The sequence below is a fragment of the Mycena indigotica genome (genome assembly GCF_014461135.1).
Source record: "Mycena indigotica strain 171206Taipei chromosome Unknown Mind.scaff0003, whole genome shotgun sequence".
NCBI classification, from domain to species: domain Eukaryota; kingdom Fungi; phylum Basidiomycota; class Agaricomycetes; order Agaricales; family Mycenaceae; genus Mycena; species Mycena indigotica.
Window position 1 is genome coordinate 1,752,110 of NW_023503002.1, and position 15,002 is coordinate 1,767,111.

Consider the following 15,002-nt stretch of genomic DNA (forward strand, 5'->3'; position numbering starts at 1 on the left):
TCATGACACGCATCACAAGCCTCACTAGACCTCAACGTAGTGACTGATTCCTGAGAAGAGGCAGGGTCATCATACAAAGTGCACTTGTTCTCTGATTCGTGACTCAATTCGAATTCTGATATGGTATCTACCGCTTCATCCTCTTACAGTACTACTAGTATCACGGTAACCTAATTGATTCGAGTATGAATACTACGAAGCGAACAGTTGCAGACCATTCTGGGATTCAGGTTGACGTTCAAACCAACTCCCCAGACAACCAAGTCAACAATATTTCTGGATCACTCGACTACTACTCCTTAGTGCGAATACTTTATTTATTTCTGACTTGCGCTACGACCCGTACGCCGCGAGGGACGTAAGTAAGCACGTTAGTCTCTTCGTCTCGCCCTGCATCAACGTCCATCCTCTGTTGGCGATTATTTGCTGGCCCAGGGGAGCGAGTGCGTCCAAAACCACCACTCTTACCTCCGCGACCGAATCGGATGGCCGAAGGAACGAGAGACAGCGCATTTAATGAGCTTGTGAGCGAATCGATGCCAATGTCTGGCGCTGTTTCCTGGTCGTTTTCGGATTCGTCTTCTTCGATGAGCACAGATGAGGGTGTGGTAGGCGCCTCTCTGGGTTTCCATTTACCCCGGATCAAACTTGCACCTTCACCCCAACGCTTTAGCAACCCCCCAACACCCTTGTTGGTGACCGCGAAGAAATATTCTTTTGGGTATCCATGCACTTGAATCAAATGGAGACGTCGTCCTTTGGGTGTCTGAAAAAGTCGGTCACACGATACAAGATGGCAAGCAAACTGCACAAATTGAGCAGACAAAACAGGCAAGATATGAATGTCACACGATTTTCTCTCCACGTTCTCTTCGGACTGCAGCGAGAGGGTCATGACATTCCGTTTGATGCTAATTTGGGAGTTGCATTGGATGACAAGACATTATCGAGGACTGACGAGTTCCAAAATACGAGCTTCTGGAAAGACACAACTGCAGGTCTCGCACACATGGGCATGATATGTCGCATAGTGAGCCTCGAGATCCTTTGAGCTGGAGATGTGGGTATGATGTTGATGGCAGGTAGGGGGTAAAGTGCATAGCAATGGATGTTTGGAATTCTCCGTATTAGTACGCTGAGCTTTGGCGTTGGGAGAAGTCGACGCCGATGTCGAGGATTCCGACGAAGAGGTCCGATTCCGTTTCGAGGACATAGTTGAGATGCACGATCAATGTGACTTTGATGGAATCACACGCTTGACTAGCCCCGTCATGTCATCAAAACGCAAATGGGACCAAGCTGCACCAGACTCTGAAGACGGGCCAGAACCTAAAAAGCTTGAGCTCAGTGGGGAAGCTGCAGAGGCCGCAGCCAGAGCTGCTGCTATTGCCTCCAAAATCGCTGCGCAATTCAGCGAACTGGGTGCGGAGGAGGCCTTTTCACAGGACATAGACATAAACGATGTCAGGAATCGGTATATGCTCACCAAGGCTACTACCCAGCAGGAGGTAACATTCAATGCTTCCAAACTACCTTGAATTCTCAGAGTCCTCTAGATTAAAGATAAGGCTGGGGGCAACTTGTCGACTAAAGGTATCTGGTATCCCGACCGGACGAAAGCTACCGAGAGAGATCCTCCCTTGTACTTGCACGTCACCGCCAAGTCTGCCGAAATCCTCAAAAGAACTGTCGATGTTGTCCATGAGTATATAGCTATTGACATGGGCAGTCTGGTTGAAGACAAGAAGAAGGAAAAGGTGTGTCGGACGTCTCTCCCTTTCCATCTCTCTGAACTTCGCATAGCGAAAATGGCCTGAAGAAAAGCTGCCTGTTGGACTTGAAACCATCCGTAACTTTAATATCAGGGCCAAGGTCGTTGGACCTAGTGTGAGTTCCTTCAGTTTGCCTATCCGCAGTTTTATCGAATGTCTATAGGGCTCTTTCGTCAAGTACATCCAGCAAGAAACGCAAACCCGAGTCCAAATCAAAGGCATAGGGTCAGGTTTCGTTGATCAAGAAACAGGCCGAGAAAGCGACGAACCGTTGTATATTCACATAACGTGAGTTTTATTTTTTCCGGTAGTAACTGTGCTGAGTTCTGTCGCAGGGGACCGGAAGAGCAACAAGTTGCGCGAGCAAAGGTGCTGACAGAGGATTTGCTGTCAGTCGTTCGCATCGAACACGCTAAAGTTGCTGTGGCTCTTCAGCACGAGCAGATGGAGCTGCGAAATGCTCAGATGCAATACACTCATTATGGTGCATTGGCAGGGGTATGTTATAACGTCGTGGGTGACTCTCCGTTCATACTTTCCCCCCAGGGTTATGGCTCTGCGCCAGATGGGCCCGCACCAGATCAACCACCCCCTCCCAGTGGGGACCAGTTCGACCCTGTGGCCTTCAATGCCTACTGGTGAGTTGCCTACGTTATCGAAAGTTTCATTTTGCTGATACAAGACAGGGCTAACTACGGCTACGACACTAATTCACAAGAGTTCCGAGACTGGGTGACGCAAAACTATCCTGCGGCTAAAAGTTACTATGATAGTCTGGATGCCCAAGGGAGCAGCGCTCCTGTTCCCCCTTCTCAGCCAGCTCCTCCACCACCCCCTACTGATGGTCTTCCGCCTCCGCCTCCCCCAGCGTAAAATTCATTTCTTCATACGTTTGACAACCCATCCCCTTTATTATTTTTTCTGTCGTGACCAAAAAGCGCCAGCTGCTCAGGGTCATTCTTGGAGTTGACGAGCATAGCGTGTGAATAACAATATGGGGACAGTAGTTATATTGAAAGTTCGAGTTTGCGAAATTTGGCCTGCATCCAAACACGATACATTTTCACTTGTCGTTTCCTGTTAAGCAATAGGCGGCGATCGACACCCAGTTGCTCGATGGCGAAAAGCTGAAGGGGAGGGGAGTCCACGAGACTAGGATGTACTCTATTTGCTTGTGGCATGTCGTTAGGTTGGGCAAGTGAGCCAGTAAATAACAGTGACAACTCATCTAAACTCTCCATCAGTCATTGAATCTCAAGGAAGGGAAGTGATCGAACACACCGAGTTCAAAGAAATAGACGCGCGTTTTATCGCCACGAATATAGAAATTGTCGTCTAATAGCCGGCCTCCTTTGAAACGGAGCTGAGCCATGTCATAGCGACCATAATCGCGAAACAACACTAGGCCGCCAGGCTTCAATATGCGGTGGACATTCGAGACAGCTTGAAGCCATTCATTGGGAGATAGAGCACTGAATACGAAGACCATGATCACTATATCAGCGCTGGAGGGTATGATTTGTTCAGGAAGGGTATCCGAGGTAAGGTCCCAAACCGCTGCATCGATGGTGCCCATTGGCGGTGCCGAGTAGAGCGGATTTTCCTATTTATTGGATGCATAAGTTGGCGAGGGATCAAGGACAAGCTATTCCGACCTGTAAGATTTTGACGGCTTGTTGGGAATAATCGAAGGCATGGAGAGCTAGTTGCGGGTTGCTGTTCTCGGAGAGCAGAGGGAAAACACTGTTCCCCACCCCTGCAAGCGAGATTAGATCGGACAAGGTTGATTAGCAAAAGACACGCACCACAGCCAACTTCGACGATGCTGACCGGTCCTGCATTAGACTCCGTAGCGCTTACAAGTTCACTGAACTCATTGTGTAGCCTAAGAAATTGAGTCGGGGAGAGGAGCTGTTTACCGCTTACCATTTGCGATCCTTGAAGAAATTGTTCGAATTGTTGCGATAGAAATTGTCCCAGTGGCGAGCAGGGCGGTCGCCGAGTTTCTTCGTTTCGCTCTCAGAAACTGGATTGGCTCTTTGTCTTGCGAGTGAAGCGGCGATTATCTCATCCTGGTCGAGCGGCGGTGGCACATGATCCCAAGCATTCTGCGACCAGACTTGTGTTTCGTCTGTGAGGAAACGAGAGCCAAAGGGTGGCTTGTCCCCTTGCACAACATCATGGACTGAAGAGGTCTGCTTTAGAACCATATGAAGTGATGGACTTGTCACAACCACATAAGCATGAACGCCGATGTAGAGGGCGAATTCGATGACCTCTACCAAGAATTATGGGCTGGCTTTGCTCCTGGCGGTAGCAATTTCCCTGTCACAGCAGGTTTAGAACCAGCACTCGACTCTCCGATGTTGCCAGACGGCGAAAGAGCAATATGTAAGAGACGTTCACCAAATGACAACTGGAAAGCGCTCACTCAGTTCCATAGATTCACATCCTATCCTCCCTCCTTCAAGGACGCTGTCTACCTTATCAAACAGCACAACAACTACCATATCCCAGCAATCAATTGCTGGCCCACGCCCTTTACCGAGACCATTACCGAGACCGCCCAGTGCAACAATCACTCCACTCATCCCGCCGCCCCCGCCCCCTCTCAAAGCTCCAGGTTATTATGCCCCGGCGCAGCTCACGTCAATCGGTAGTCTCTTAACCGCACAACCTTCCACTCAACCCAATGCAACTCTCAGTCCTAATGGAATACTCAGTCCAGTCTCTGCACTCGAGTATTGGGATTCGCCAATCGACACAGATAGCTTTCCTCAACGCCCGATATCAAAGCCACCGACGCCGCCGCCACCACCACCACCACTACCAGAACCTACCTGGCAACGAACAGCTTATTCCGCAAATTCCTGTGCGCGGTCTCCTCATAACTCCTCTCAATTCTCTAATCTCTTGATCAGACAACGCAGAAGCGGGACCCTCGTGTGAGTATTTGTTTCGTCTAAAGCGTGTGTTTAGATTCATACATAGACTCCAATGGACGATCGTACGAGTCGTATCTGGCTGAGGACCACCAGTCTGATCCTTTCTACTCTTTCGGTGAATTGGCAGAGAACTTTGCTGGACCAAGCAACATTCCTCCCAGTCCGACTGGCCTCCTTCAGGTCATTTCTCGTTATAATGAACGCGATCCCCGGCCTTTAGAGCTTCACGAGGAAGAGGATGAAGGTTACTGGGATGAAGAAGAAGATGATGATGAAATGCGCTATATCAATTTTGCATTACTCTCACATGTCGCCGTGCAGTTCCGCGACAAAGTCCTTCGAGGGACTCATGTCAAAGGCAGCATACCGTACCCCCGAGCATTCACCGGAAAAGATGTCGTCGTATGTAATCAATGTCTACCAAAACGCTATTAGCTGACGCCTTTGTTTCCAGTCGACGATCCAGTCGCTTATTCAACGAGATCTAGCCATTGATCACGGAATATCGACCAACGACCGCCGCGCTTCCTTACAAGTGGCTCGCAGCTTACAAAGCCAGCTTTTCTTTTACGAAGTAGAATGGGGCGGTCGTATCCTTCAGGATGGCGTGGAGGATGTTTATATGTTTCTGGACGATCTCGATGGACCATCGGATTCGGCGCCAGATCGCGAAGAACTCCCTACGGCTGTCGTGACAATGCTTACCAAGTGTTACTCACCGAGTTGTGGTGAGGGTCTCCCATGTTACTCTTTTTCGTGCCCCACCAGGGTGAAATTTCCTTTGTGAGCCAATATTCTCCTCGCTGATGTCCCTAAAGGGTAACTCCATCATCCTGCAAATTCCCACCGTAGAATCATCAACAGGCCCCCAGCGAGAGGCGTGGATCAAGAGCGTGCCTCAGGAAGTTTTGATCTCACTTCCTGAGAGTGAAATCAACCGCCAAACGTTGGTTTAGTCTTTTTGCCTCCTCATCTCGTGTTTTTGATCATTTTTTTGCGTCTCAGCATCATCCACAAGCTCATCAGTAAAGAAGAGCAGTATTTGCAGGACCTTGATATGGTTGAATCCCTCTTCATTCGACCGCTCCGTGTTGCGAATCCCCCCATCATTCAGACCAAAGTCGACGACTTCATTGATGAGGTTTTCGGCAACATGTTAGACCTACGAGAATGCAACCGACGCCTCCTTGAAGTCATATATGTTCGTCAACGCGAGCAAGCTCCGGTGATCCAACGTATCGGCGACATCTTCCTGGACGGTGCGACCGAGTTCCGTCTCGCCTATCCAATATATGTTGGGCATCACCCACTGGCCGAAAAGCGCATGAAGGAAGAGCTCGATACCAACCCAGCCTTTCGATTATTTGTTGAGGTGTGTTGCATAACCAGCAACTGTTCTTGAAATACCAAAATATACTTCAGCGATGCTCTAGGCAATCAGGCCGGACTGGCGCTCGCATGGACCTGAAACATTTTCTCAACAGGCCGTCTGAACATCTTCAAAAGTATCCTGTGCTCTTAGAGGCCATTTATCACGAGACGGCCGTTGGGAACCCCGACGCAGACTATCTCCTTGAAGCCATTGGAGCCATCAAAAATCTCCAGAGCGTTGCGCAACTAAGAACCTTTCAAACAGCCATGGGAAAGGGAATACCAGGGAAGTGGGAGTGGCATGACCTTGTCTCTGTGGACGTGAGGCAAGAGATGCGTAAAGAAGAAGCAAAACGCCAAGCGTAAGTGCACACTCAGTTTTCACAAGAAAAAATTGCAACAATTAGCCAGGGTAATATTCGAATTGATCAAAGGCGAAATGTCGTATGTCAAGGACCTCGAAAACATTGAGAACGTACGTCTTCTGGGCCTCCATGTCAGCCCACTCACTCGAACCCATCTGATTAGATGTATATCCGACCTTTGCGTAATGCCGATCCTCCCATCATACCATCGGATCGGATCGATCAATTTATCAAAGACGTCTTTCACAATTGTGCCCACCTTCATGCCCACCACCGTTCGCTCATAAACAAGCTGCATGAATTACAGAGAGAACAGCATCCCAGAATACGAAGCATCACAGAACCAGTTCTCGATGCTGCCCTCAATTTCCGCGAGGCTTATTTGGAGTATATTCCCAACTATCCCATTGCAACATACCGAATTGATGACGAGGCGGCGAATAACCCTCTTTTCAAAGCTTTCGTTGAAGTAAGCGCTCTCCTTTCTACCGTGGCTGTGACTCATTACAGTTGATAGCATGCTATCCGACATCCCGACGCACATAGACTAGACATGAAAAACTTCATTAACCGACCCATTCCGCGATTGCTGCGGTATGAGTTACTATTGAAGGGAATCTTGGAGGAGACGCCTCCGGATCACAGCGACCGTCAAACCATTCCTCAACTTCTTGACATCATCAAGTCTCTGGGGAGAGAGAGCGAGCCTGGTGTTACTTCAGCGAAGCAGAAAGTCGAGCTATGGCGTTACAACTCCCATATTGTCTTCAAGCCGGGCGAGTGGATTGTGCGTGCTACCAACAATTTACGGGCTTGTTGTGCTGATATAAGTATTTGGATAGGACATGGACCTTCTGGATGAAAATCGATCTTTAATCTATGCAGGGCGTCTGTTACGCCAACCCGAGAATGGCCGGACCTGGAATGAGCTCTACGTATTGCTGTTCGACAACTATCGTCAGTTCTCGGCAGCTCGTTCATCCGGCCCTTGCTAACTCTTCGAAACAGTCGTGATGACCAAGCCAAAGGAGAAAGACGGACTAACCAAATATCATGTTGTGCGACGAGTAAGTGTTTGTCTCCTGTTTATTCTCAACTTGACCAAAACTTAGCCAATACCCCTCGATCTTCTAACACTCGTCAATTTTACTGACCCACCCACTCAACGAGGAACTGGGCTGCTTCGCAACTTACGGGGTGATCGATACACAACTGGAGGTGATGGCATCATTTCCGAGTCATCTGCCGACGCTCGGTCTGTGTATCCATGCACAATTCATCATAACGCTCGAGTTGGCGGATCACATATTCTCTATGCAGAGTCAGCACAAGCAAGAACAGAATGGAAAGAAAAGCTAGAGGAAGCTCTCGGCCTCCGTCATGTCGTGCAAGAATCAAACAAAGTCTTCGAGCTCGAGATGTTGAGCGCAGATACTTTCTTGGTCCCTTCCCTTCTCACCCCACCTACCGCACCAGTCTATCACGAAAACTCCTTAACTGGCAAAGTAACTTGTTCAGTTCCATTCAGTGAGTAGCCTCCCAAGCACAGTCGGAATCTTTGACAAGGTAAACCTGCTCGCTAGATACTGCAGATGGACGTGGTTTGGTTGCGATAGGTTGCGCTGAAGGTGTATGGATAGGTTTCCGTCATGATTCTCGTTGTAAGGCGCCAGAATCAATTGCTCGCTAGTGACTAAATTTGAACATAGCTATGCGGCGTGTCCTTCATCTAAAGATGGTCACACAATGCGCAATGCTCGAAGACTTTGGCATCTTTCTTGTTCTCGCCGATAAGGTCTATTCTCTGTTCATGTCGACAGCATTGTCTCATTCCTTCCCAGTCTTTGTTTGCGTATCACATTGAAGCGCTCGTCCCGTCGTCCCCGCAAAGCGCCAATGCCAACCAAACCCCTCAAAAACTTAATGGCAACGTCCAATTCTTCAGCGTGGGGACTTTACTTGGTCGGACACTGGTGGTCTTCATGAAGCGGAAGAATGTAAGTAGCGTATACGTATGTCGTTGATCCAACTAACGGGAGCATCCAGATTGAGAGCATCTTTCACGTGGTTGAACCGATTATAGACAAAATCAATGAGCGGTCCAAGGCTCCAGCAGGGATCGGTAGCCGATTCGGGTTTCGTCAACCCAAAGCAGACTGGTTTCGGAGCTACCGCGACTTCTTCCTGCCTTGTGAATCGTTCGACGTCATGTTTCTCAAGGCCAGAATCGCGATTCTGTGCACAAAAGGCTTCGAGATTATGGATCTACTCGAGTAAGCACCATGACAATGCATTCTACAATGACCTCACTGTACTCTAGCTTCAAAAGTGTCACAATTCCACAGAAGGAGGACCCCCGCCTCGCTAATCTTGCCAAACGTTGTGAATCATGCCGACCGTTGGGCATGTTCCGATCCACCGACGAGGAATTCCTTCTCTGCTACAACGGTTAACAATTCCACCAAGAGAACTCGACGTTTTCTCATGCCTTTTTTCGTAGAATTCGGGCTATATGTGAACAAGCACGGGGATCCTAGTGCCAGCCGCCCTATGGTCACAGTTGAATGGGAAGGTATGCTCTGGAAAGCATCCTCTTGAAAGAGATTTACCTCCTACAGGAACTGCGGAACGAGTGGCCTTCCATGCGCCATATATTCTGTTGTTTGACACTCGGTTCATCGAAGTTAGAGACGTTGAAACCGGGAGACTTGCCCAAATCATACCAGGCAACGACATGCGTTGCATTTGGGATGGCCGTGGCCAAGCTTCGAACAGCAACGAGCAAAATCTAGCTGATCATCGTAACGGAGTCCTTCAAGACGCGCGAGTTCATGGCGTTATGAATGCGTCAGAACCCACACCCCAAGTTGGGCGACCACCCCCGCGGGCCGTGGCGCAACATGTTTTTGAGCTGATTCCAACCATTCCTTTGTACCTTCCTGGTAAATCACTTGCCTTGTCTTCCTTTCTCCGCTACTGACACTTGCTATATAGGCAGCCTGGCGTCGCCATCCACCACCACATACTTTGTCTCACCCTCACCACCACACTCTCCGACACTCCGTCCTGTCACTTATCGCGCATCGTAACCCACCTTGTTGTACCTTTAATGCCAGATAATTTCAAGCACCACACAATGAATATTAAAAAAAGGCATCCTCTATGCTACAAGTAATTTTGATAGCCAACAAACGAATGGGAGTGTACAGCATGGCTCCAACTGTTTTCATTCCTCCTTCTTGGAAGTTGTCCCTCCAACTCGCTTTTCGGCCTCAGTAATGGCCGCGTTGTCCGTTTGTGGTCCACCTGCAGCTACGAACGCAAAGTCAGCGGCCAGCCATGATCGAGACAGACTGGTCAAACCTCCAAACATTCCGCCAGCAGTTTTCCAGGGACGCTTCAGATCTCCCTCCGCCTTTTGCCCGAGAATATGGATCTTGAACGGTGTAGCGTCATAAAGACTCTTGATAGCCATGATTGCTTGGACGAACAGGGGCTGAGTGAACTTCATGTAGCCGTGCATAAAGCCCATCATGGCCATTCCCATATAGACAGAGCGGAGCTAATGACTATCAGCAGCAAGCCAGCTAGTGCCACGAGACGTACAAGCTTGGAGGTCTCCAGAAGGTCGTAGTCCCGCACAGTGGTATTAACGAGTTGGCCAGGCTCTTGTGACTGGCATCGAGCATTATACGGGTGGTTCAATTGGCGAGACTTGACCTACCATAGGGTTGGGGGCTTCGACTGTGAATCCGTCAGGGCCGAGCTTTGAGATGATATCAACGACACGCACCATATTTGAGAACCGTCTGGTCGTTCTTTGACTTGATCTGGGACGTATGAGAAACAGTATGAAAAAAGGCCGAAACGCTGACTGACCGTCATGGAAATGTAGTAGTAGACACTCAGAACGAGAATTTGCATGGAAACGTAGCCCACTCGAACATAGTAGAGCACTTCCGGGTCCTCGAAAGGTATCTTCCTCGCCACTACAAGCGAGTGAGTGAACAACGCGACCTTGCCAAGCGGAATAAACTACGTTGCATGACGGCGAGAGAGATGACCAGATTTGAGACGGCAGGGTTCATGGTACCAACGGTTGGGCTAGACTGCTGGGTTGAGGAAGAAAGTTGCGGTGGCAAAGTCACGTGGACGATTCAGATCATTTCCTGATTCTATTTTCAAAGATGATTTATGGACGAGTATATGAGTTGAATTTGTTATCTGTATTCTTCGCGGCTTCAATTCCTAATGCTCCTATGCTATATGCACGCCAACCCATCTCGAGTGATGCCTACAACAGGAACGACAACTACAAACATGAACCCCCCATCGTGCACACAATAGCACACCCGTCAACGGTCCTTGCAAGTTGCTCCCAAGCACCGTGTCTTAGTAGCACTAGTCTCTCATAACATAGAACAAAAAGCTCGACTTTTTAGCATGATTATGAAGCAATCTAAAGACATTGAGAGTAATCTAAGAAGAAAGTTAGAGAGTCCATTTGTGACGCCAAAAATGGTGACTTACAGTCATTGGAGTATGTGCACTTCGTTCCAGACGCGCAGCTCGTGCATCCAGTCCAACTTAGTCCACCACATCTAGGGTCCGTTAACTCTTCAAGGGATGGAAGGCATAATATGACAGCTTACTGTTCCCATTGGGCTGACACGCATCCTGTCGGAGGTGGGGTAGTACTAGCTGACGTTGTCGATGAGGCATGGCTGGTAGTCGTCGTTACACCTCCTGTGCTAGAAGTATTGAGAAGGAAAGTGACCATCGAGCGGGCAGGAACGCTCCCAGAAACCGAGCCTCCGCTTAAATTTACCGACAGAGAGCCGAGATCGTTGCCTTGAGACGACACGAAGGCAATTGCAGAACCAATGGTGAATCCATTCGCGGCCACACTCACAGTAGAAGCACTACCCCCGTTGTGTTCACCTGAACGCTAACACGGCCGTCGGGATTCTTGAATGCACTGAACTTGAGACTGCCAGAAGTAACAATGGAGGTGCCGAGACGCACAGCGCCGGGACGAACATAACGCGACCACTGAGCAAATGCCCACAGTCGCTTGGACACTGTCACAGAGGTTCCACTGGTCAAGATCAGTGCACTGTTGGTTGTGCCTGGCTCTGCGCCTATCCAATAGAGATACGCAGATAGCCTGGAGTTGACAATCCCGTCAAAGATGCGATTAGCCCATGTCAAGCCTTCGCCCGATGCTCCACTGCTATAGCAGTTATTGGGGTTGACTGGGTTGCTGAGATCAGCATACTCCGTCTGCCAAACGGGGAGGGTCGTGTTGATTTGACTAGAGCCAGGGGACGATGTATACGAATGGGAAGTGACGGCGCCAAGGAGGCTGAGTGCTCCAGCAGAGTTAATGGCATTGGTCATTGTTACTTGATTGTTCCACCCTTCTGAATCGCAGCATGTGATCTTTGGAGAGAGTCCAGCTGCTTTCAGGGTGGGTGAGAGGACCTTGATGAAGTCTGATCTCATTATTAAAGAGTGTTGAAAGGAAACGCAACACTCGCACCTGCAGCCTGTTGACCGTTACAGTTCATCGAAGAGTAACTCGGCCTGTAGGCTAGTCTAAGAAGGATATTGGACAAGACATAAAAGAGCTGCTTGCGTATATTCTGGCTCATTGAGAAAGCCGACGTGTGTTATAGTCACGCCAACTTGTGCGTAGTACTTGATGTACTGCGTGAGGAAGTTGGCATATGCTTGCTTCCAGTCACCAGATGAACAAGTCGACCCAGATACACCACATAGCGTTCCTCCATTAGCATCTGCACCCGTGGTCTACAATATATTAGGCAAGATGACGGGACAGGAGCTTTAAAATCCACCTTCATAAAGCCAGGCGCACTCCACGCATCTGCATAGATAGTCTTAACGCCGTAGTTCATGGCTTGTTGAGAAAACCACACTTGGTGTCCGTCGCTACCATCCCAGACGTATGATGGAGTTGCTGACGGAGACGATGGCTTATTTGGCAGAATGCTATCTCCCGACCCGCCCGATCCAATGCGATTCCGGATGATCGTCATACCAGCGCCTACATTCTGGTCGAAGAGTAAATCAAGAAACCTGCTTTTGTTCGGAAGCAGGATAGCTGGGGCGTTACATTAGTATCAAAGACCAAAAAAGAAAGAGGGTAGCCTGCTTGAAGAGATCATTTGCGTGGCCGAATGCTTCCGAAAAGCCAAATCCGTCCATAGTTTGGAAGGTGGTACCTGCTTGGACAGTAACAGTCTGAGCTTGTACATGGACAAGGAAAACAGCTAAAGCAACGAAAGAGGAAAGGACAGGCATGATGTCTGGGGGGGTAAACGCGAGCATGGATGAAGCAAACATACACATTTTTAGCAGGGTCGCGAAATCCGGGATTTGTGCGATGTTGAACCTGTCTGATCCCGAAATATGCCCGGCTACACTTTCCCCACTGGCCATTGGTAGGACGTGGGGGAGTGTTACCGACGTGTTTGACGCGTCTCGCTGGAGGGCTGGGTCGCCCACTTGACAGCCAAGTCGGCCGTGTGCCCGAAAAGAACGGGGCTGCATGGGCTGAAGATTTGGGCCCGGACAGCGCCAACCAGGCTCGCCCGCTGTCTGCATTCCCAAGCGAAAGCAGTTGCTTCAAGTTCTGCGCAGGGTCACCTCTGCTTTCCGAGGCTTGAACTCCGCAAGCCCATCTCCCACCCGTTCCGCGAAACACCAGATCCAGTTTAGCCCCTTCCTCCGACCATGTTTAACTTTGGGACAGTTAAGACTGAGTCCGCGGGTTGGAGCAAAAGTGATTCTGGTCGGCAGTCAAATCGACGAGGCGGACTTTTCAACGGTTGTTCGGCCCAGATCTGAGCTCCTGTTGCCCAGCGTCTCGATGCCGCCCACCGAATGCGAGTCCGAGCTTGGCTTCAGCGTGCTCGTCATTCCCGACTCGAGTGTTCAGCGTTGTCGAGGGAGAGCTTTTTGACTGCCGCAAGCGGCGTTATTTTCACAGTGTTGCCACTTGCTGTAGGTACAAGCCAGCCACGCCGCGTGTTCCGGCACGCCCCCCAGTGTGATTACCGCTCAGAAGACAGCGGGTAAGCTAGGCTGGTGAGCCATGTGAGTGTAGCGGATGTTGAATGGCAGTTCGATTCAAGAATTGTTGGCGGCCCGTCGAGACGAGATTATGTAATTCCTGCCAGGTCAAAACATTGTCATATGATTCGGCTTCCGACATTCCCGACACGCGCCCTCAAAGGCTCAAACCACAACCATGTCCACCGCTCTAAAATGCGAATCCTATATCTTTGACCCCCGACCAAACTATCCGCTACTTCTGACCGCTAAGCGTTATTGGTCCTCCACTACGTCTTCGACTGAGACTGCTGGGTACACGCTTGTCTTCGCCCATGCAACTGGGTTCCAGAAAGAGCAATATGAACCAACTATAGAGGACCTCTACCGCCTTCTTCCTCCCCATGTCTTTATTCAAGAAGCATGGAGTGTTGACGCGCCGAACAGCGGCGAGGCCGCAGATTTGAATGAAGAATATCTACGGTGGGGATATGATTCGACGTGTAAGACTTGGAATTATCCCTTTCCTGCTTTACTGAAGAATCCAGTCGGCTGGCAGGAGTATGCCCGCGGTCTGCATGCGTTACTTACCGGGTTGGGGACTGGTGTAGACGTGGATTTCGCGAAACGGAGGTTGATTCTTGTTGGTCATTCGTTCGGTGCCGTTGCACAGTATTTTTCTTTCTTCTTTTTGAGTACTGCCATCTATTGATATGGACATCAGGGTTCTTGCACTTACCTTTCAACCACAAATTCAACCGGAACAACTCATCCTCCTTGAGATCACATGCTACCGCCCAGAAGACCCGCGTTCCAAGGTGAATTACCTTGCAGAAGGATCGGAGAAGAGAAGAGACATCTGGCCATCTAATGAAGCGGCGCTCTCTCAATTCCAATCTCGTCCGCCGTGGAAACTCTGGGATCCACGAGCGCTTCAACTCTTTGTGGTGCGTTCTCGTGAGTGCAATAGCTTTGTGTGTCATTCTAATCCAGGAACATGGCCTTCGCCCTTTACCATCAATCGAATACCCTGATAAGCAAGGCGTCACTCTACGATGCACTCGCAGGCAGGAGACTGCAACCTACCGCGACCCGCATGGAATTGCAACTACTTATAACACTATTGGACGCCTATCGAAACGTGTGCCGATACACCTCGTCTATGGCTCAATAGCAAATCATATACCTCGCCCAATGATCAACGACTTTCTAGACAACGGAATTGGGCGAGAAAACATTGCATCGCTGAGACATATTGACGGAGCTGGGCATCTGGTTTGGACAAGCTCATAACAAATTTTTACTGTGTTAATATTTCCTTCTCCAGATTATTCAAACTCACCCAACAGAGTGTGCTGGGGTGATTCTTGATATTTTAAAACAAGGGCAACAATCTGCCAGGTTGTAGGCCTACTCCAAATCTGATATGGGTAGGCCGAAGTATTATCCATTGGGTGTACATATAAAAAAAGCGA

At 49.4% G+C, this 15,002-nt stretch overlaps 7 protein-coding genes across 7 annotated transcripts; 3 read left to right on the forward strand and 4 right to left on the reverse strand.

Annotated features, from left to right (window-relative positions):
• Window positions 1–313: 313 nt before the first annotated feature.
• MIND_00327100 (uncharacterized protein) lies at window positions 314–1,219 on the reverse strand (the record flags this gene model as incomplete). The annotated part of the gene is made up of 3 exons (XM_037360126.1): window positions 959–1,219; window positions 852–911; window positions 314–805 (listed from the first exon to the last, which is right to left on the reverse strand). Exons 1-3 carry the CDS (start codon window positions 1,211–1,213, stop codon window positions 314–316), a joined length of 807 nt encoding a protein of 268 aa, XP_037223011.1. The 5' UTR covers window positions 1,214–1,219.
• A 52-nt stretch (window positions 1,220–1,271) lies between these two features.
• On the forward strand, window positions 1,272–2,645 carry MIND_00327200 (KH-domain-containing protein; the record flags this gene model as incomplete). The annotated part of the gene is made up of 7 exons (XM_037360127.1): window positions 1,272–1,508; window positions 1,557–1,757; window positions 1,804–1,887; window positions 1,936–2,060; window positions 2,108–2,270; window positions 2,319–2,410; window positions 2,459–2,645. The coding sequence occupies 7 exons, from the start codon at window positions 1,272–1,274 to the stop codon at window positions 2,643–2,645; spliced, it is 1,089 nt and encodes a 362-aa protein (XP_037223012.1).
• Window positions 2,646–2,779: 134 nt separating this feature from the next.
• On the reverse strand, window positions 2,780–3,997 carry MIND_00327300 (Methyltransferase-like protein; the record flags this gene model as incomplete). Its single annotated transcript, XM_037360128.1, has 5 exons — window positions 3,699–3,997; window positions 3,578–3,657; window positions 3,428–3,528; window positions 3,054–3,375; window positions 2,780–3,000 (listed from the first exon to the last, which is right to left on the reverse strand). Exons 1-5 carry the CDS (start codon window positions 3,980–3,982, stop codon window positions 2,780–2,782), a joined length of 1,008 nt encoding a protein of 335 aa, XP_037223013.1. The 5' UTR covers window positions 3,983–3,997.
• Window positions 3,998–4,015: 18 nt separating this feature from the next.
• On the forward strand, window positions 4,016–9,542 carry MIND_00327400 (uncharacterized protein; the record flags this gene model as incomplete). The annotated part of the gene is made up of 22 exons (XM_037360129.1): window positions 4,016–4,163; window positions 4,216–4,644; window positions 4,694–4,717; window positions 4,764–5,119; window positions 5,172–5,486; window positions 5,536–5,663; window positions 5,723–6,089; window positions 6,140–6,450; window positions 6,500–6,563; window positions 6,617–6,922; window positions 6,971–7,240; window positions 7,296–7,410; window positions 7,462–7,520; window positions 7,566–7,980; window positions 8,037–8,114; window positions 8,163–8,248; window positions 8,295–8,450; window positions 8,500–8,726; window positions 8,774–8,901; window positions 8,954–9,025; window positions 9,072–9,395; window positions 9,448–9,542. 22 exons carry the CDS (start codon window positions 4,016–4,018, stop codon window positions 9,540–9,542), a joined length of 4,473 nt encoding a protein of 1,490 aa, XP_037223014.1.
• Window positions 9,543–9,679: 137 nt separating this feature from the next.
• On the reverse strand, window positions 9,680–10,541 carry MIND_00327500 (Inorganic phosphate transport PHO88; the record flags this gene model as incomplete). The annotated part of the gene is made up of 7 exons (XM_037360130.1): window positions 9,680–9,765; window positions 9,817–10,015; window positions 10,060–10,128; window positions 10,178–10,197; window positions 10,247–10,283; window positions 10,333–10,442; window positions 10,493–10,541. 7 exons carry the CDS (start codon window positions 10,539–10,541, stop codon window positions 9,680–9,682), a joined length of 570 nt encoding a protein of 189 aa, XP_037223015.1.
• Window positions 10,542–11,361: 820 nt separating this feature from the next.
• Window positions 11,362–12,731, reverse strand: MIND_00327600 (Glycoside hydrolase; the record flags this gene model as incomplete). The annotated part of the gene is made up of 5 exons (XM_037360131.1): window positions 11,362–11,948; window positions 11,996–12,039; window positions 12,092–12,264; window positions 12,312–12,577; window positions 12,629–12,731. 5 exons carry the CDS (start codon window positions 12,729–12,731, stop codon window positions 11,362–11,364), a joined length of 1,173 nt encoding a protein of 390 aa, XP_037223016.1.
• A 995-nt stretch (window positions 12,732–13,726) lies between these two features.
• MIND_00327700 (AB hydrolase-1 domain-containing protein) lies at window positions 13,727–14,935 on the forward strand (the record flags this gene model as incomplete). Its single annotated transcript, XM_037360132.1, has 5 exons — window positions 13,727–14,030; window positions 14,076–14,199; window positions 14,252–14,474; window positions 14,521–14,802; window positions 14,855–14,935. 5 exons carry the CDS (start codon window positions 13,727–13,729, stop codon window positions 14,933–14,935), a joined length of 1,014 nt encoding a protein of 337 aa, XP_037223017.1.
• Window positions 14,936–15,002: the final 67 nt, after the last annotated feature.